The sequence below is a fragment of the Hordeum vulgare genome, chromosome 5H, assembly GCF_904849725.1.
Source record: "Hordeum vulgare subsp. vulgare chromosome 5H, MorexV3_pseudomolecules_assembly, whole genome shotgun sequence".
In the NCBI taxonomy this organism is placed as follows: domain Eukaryota; kingdom Viridiplantae; phylum Streptophyta; class Magnoliopsida; order Poales; family Poaceae; genus Hordeum; species Hordeum vulgare.
This window is the reverse complement of record NC_058522.1, coordinates 460,374,230-460,376,828: the sequence shown is the minus strand read 5'-3', so window position 1 is coordinate 460,376,828 and position 2,599 is coordinate 460,374,230. Positions and strand designations below refer to the sequence as shown.

Sequence of the window (2,599 nt, the reverse complement as noted above, 5' to 3'; positions counted from 1 at the left end):
AACGTTCGTAGTTATCATATATTTGTGCCATACGTGTGACACTTATCAGGGTTTTAAAAATATGTATTTATGTGCCAAAAGCCCTGCTTAGCCTAACTGAAAAAAAAGTCAGTCAATGTCTAGTACACTGTCGAGCTCGAATATTTGTTACTTAGGCTTGAACCCAAAGATTATGAACTCGCTAGTAGCTACGGACCTCCGATACAATGGAGAGCCTAGCCATCTTTTAAGTTGCGGGGCGCTTGTCATGCGCGTCCACATCCATCCCCGCTCAGCCCAAGAAAAACCCCATTCGCCGGCCACGGCGACAAGATCCCGTTATTTATACGCACCGCTCGCTCGCTCTTCACCAGATGCCACATACATACAAGCATCCATCACCGATCGCATGAGCATTTCACAAGCAACTCGACCAGATCGATCGCACACCAAGGAGTAGCAATGCCTTGCTTGGCGCACCACCACCACCACCCCAGGCTCCCGGCCGCTAACCACTGCAAGTCCCTCTCCTGCCTCATCAGGGAGACCTACGCGCACTGCCATGTCCCCTGCATCAGGATCCCCGGCGCCGGGTGGAGCTCCGACGACGACGACGACGACGACGCGCTCGACACGAAGCAGGTAACGGACGAGCATGTTCTTGCTCAGTTTACTCGAGGCCATGAGTAACAGCAGAGTGATCAAGATGTCTTGCGTTGGTGCCGCAGGTGATACTCAACGAGATTAGGAACCGGCAGCTGAGGAAGGAGTCGAGGTGCAGCGTGGACTCGCCGGCTCTGTCCAGCGCCTTCATCTGGTTCTTCACCCCGCTCGACCCGAGGAGCGTTCTGGAGAAGGTGTCGAGCCCTGAGAAGCACGTCCTGGTGGGGGAGGAGAAGGAAGGGGCAGAGGCGGAGGCGGGCAGCGACGCCGGCGACGTGGAGAGCGAGGCCTTCTTCTCGGTGAAGAGCTTCTTCACGCGCAGCACGAGCAGGGCGGCGACCGTGGCGTCGTTGACGGACATGGACCCGCCGGCGACGTGGGACGGCTTCAGGAACTGCGAGGGGTGGCCGTTCGGGCTGTGCCGTCGCCCCGCCGTGCCGCCGCTGCCCAGCACGCCGGCCGACTCGTGGAAATGGCGCAAGCAGAGCAGCGGCCGCAACCTGGCCGCGAGTCCGCGTCCTGCGTACAGTCACAACAAGATCACAACGAGTTAAGCGGCGGCGCCGCCATTAACAAGCAACAAGTTTATAATTGAGCCGCCCGTTCGTTAGCAGACACACCGACCTGCTTAGCTAAGACTGGGGTATTTTCTATGTGCTCGTCGGTATTTGGTTTAACCTTGCACCTAATACCGGGAAGCACATGAAAATCACACCTAATAATCTATATACAGGGGTACGAGATGTGTGACGAATATCTATTTCAGGTGTCTTTGGCCTCCTCCTTGATTTGAGACTTGAGAGTGCTGTTGTGATCTTGTTGTTCTTCTCCTTGGAAGAACTTGTCAGAGTAACCGTGATATCAATAACTCACATGTATCTACTTTCTGATCCCCAGAGCTTCACCCAACATGATCATGATATACTAGTTAGTTAGTTTAGCTTTGGTCCCCATGATGTTTCAGAAGAGCAGAAATAAAGTTCAGAGAAGAAGAAGAGCAGAAATGGAAAATGGTAATGCCTTTGTGGCGAATCTGTTTTCCCACTGCTAATGTTGTTTCTTCTTCTGTAGATATCTTTCCATCCAAAGCAGTTTTTTGTTCCACTTGGAAGAGCTAAAGACAGAATATCGCACCACCGAATATATAAAGGCACGCACGCACGCACGACTGGCTACACGACCAAAAGGGAAAGAGAACTGGATGCCAAAGCATTGGCATCCGCTGAGTCGCTGGGAGGGACCGGCCGAGCACTCCGGTGCTCCACTGCGGTCCACATTGTCGACAACGCTCCAGCCTACGGCCATGATGCGTGGATTGTGATCTGTGATATACTCAGCACTGCAAATCGATACAGCATGCCGCAATTCAGAGACGCAGATAATGTGTGGGACTGTGCATAAGTCAGAGAGCCGACGGCCAGAGCTTTGACGGCAGAGTGCTTGAGGATTCAGTCAAGGAGTGCTTTTAACTAGTAGTAGGACAGTTGGAGAACCGAAGACTGCGCTCTTGCATCGCATGTGGTGTGGTACATCGGCGTTGGCTTCGAAAGATACGGCAATCAGCATTCAGCAAACATGAGACGATACTACTAGTACTTAGATTGGAGGCTTCCAATAAAAGTAGTACCTCCTGTGCAATGATGAGCGGCCTTACCAAGGCTCGGAAATTGAAACGAAAACTTAACTTCAGGGAAGGAAATTAAAGGTCACCAGAATCTTAATTCCAGATAGTGCTACGTGGACTACGATCGAAGCACGTCCTAGGGTGCAAAAACATGAAGTCAAGAAAATATGTCCATCTAGTCGCATCCATGCTTCGGAAGGGTAACAGCATGGCAGTTACGACCAAGTGGAATAATATATTTTCAGTGCACAACGCACGGCGCGTAAAAAAACTTTACAACGCGGGAATAATATATATTTTCGCGCCACAGAGCGCTGGCTTCAGCGACCGTTT

At 51.7% G+C, this 2,599-nt stretch overlaps 1 protein-coding gene across 1 annotated transcript; it reads left to right on the top strand.

The window, feature by feature from the left end:
* The first annotated feature begins 260 nt into the window (after window positions 1-260).
* LOC123395815 lies at window positions 261-1,435 on the top strand. The gene is made up of 2 exons (XM_045090850.1): window positions 261-621; window positions 708-1,435. Exons 1-2 carry the CDS (start codon window positions 442-444, stop codon window positions 1,194-1,196), a joined length of 669 nt encoding a protein of 222 aa, XP_044946785.1. The 5' UTR covers window positions 261-441; the 3' UTR covers window positions 1,197-1,435.
* Window positions 1,436-2,599: the final 1,164 nt, after the last annotated feature.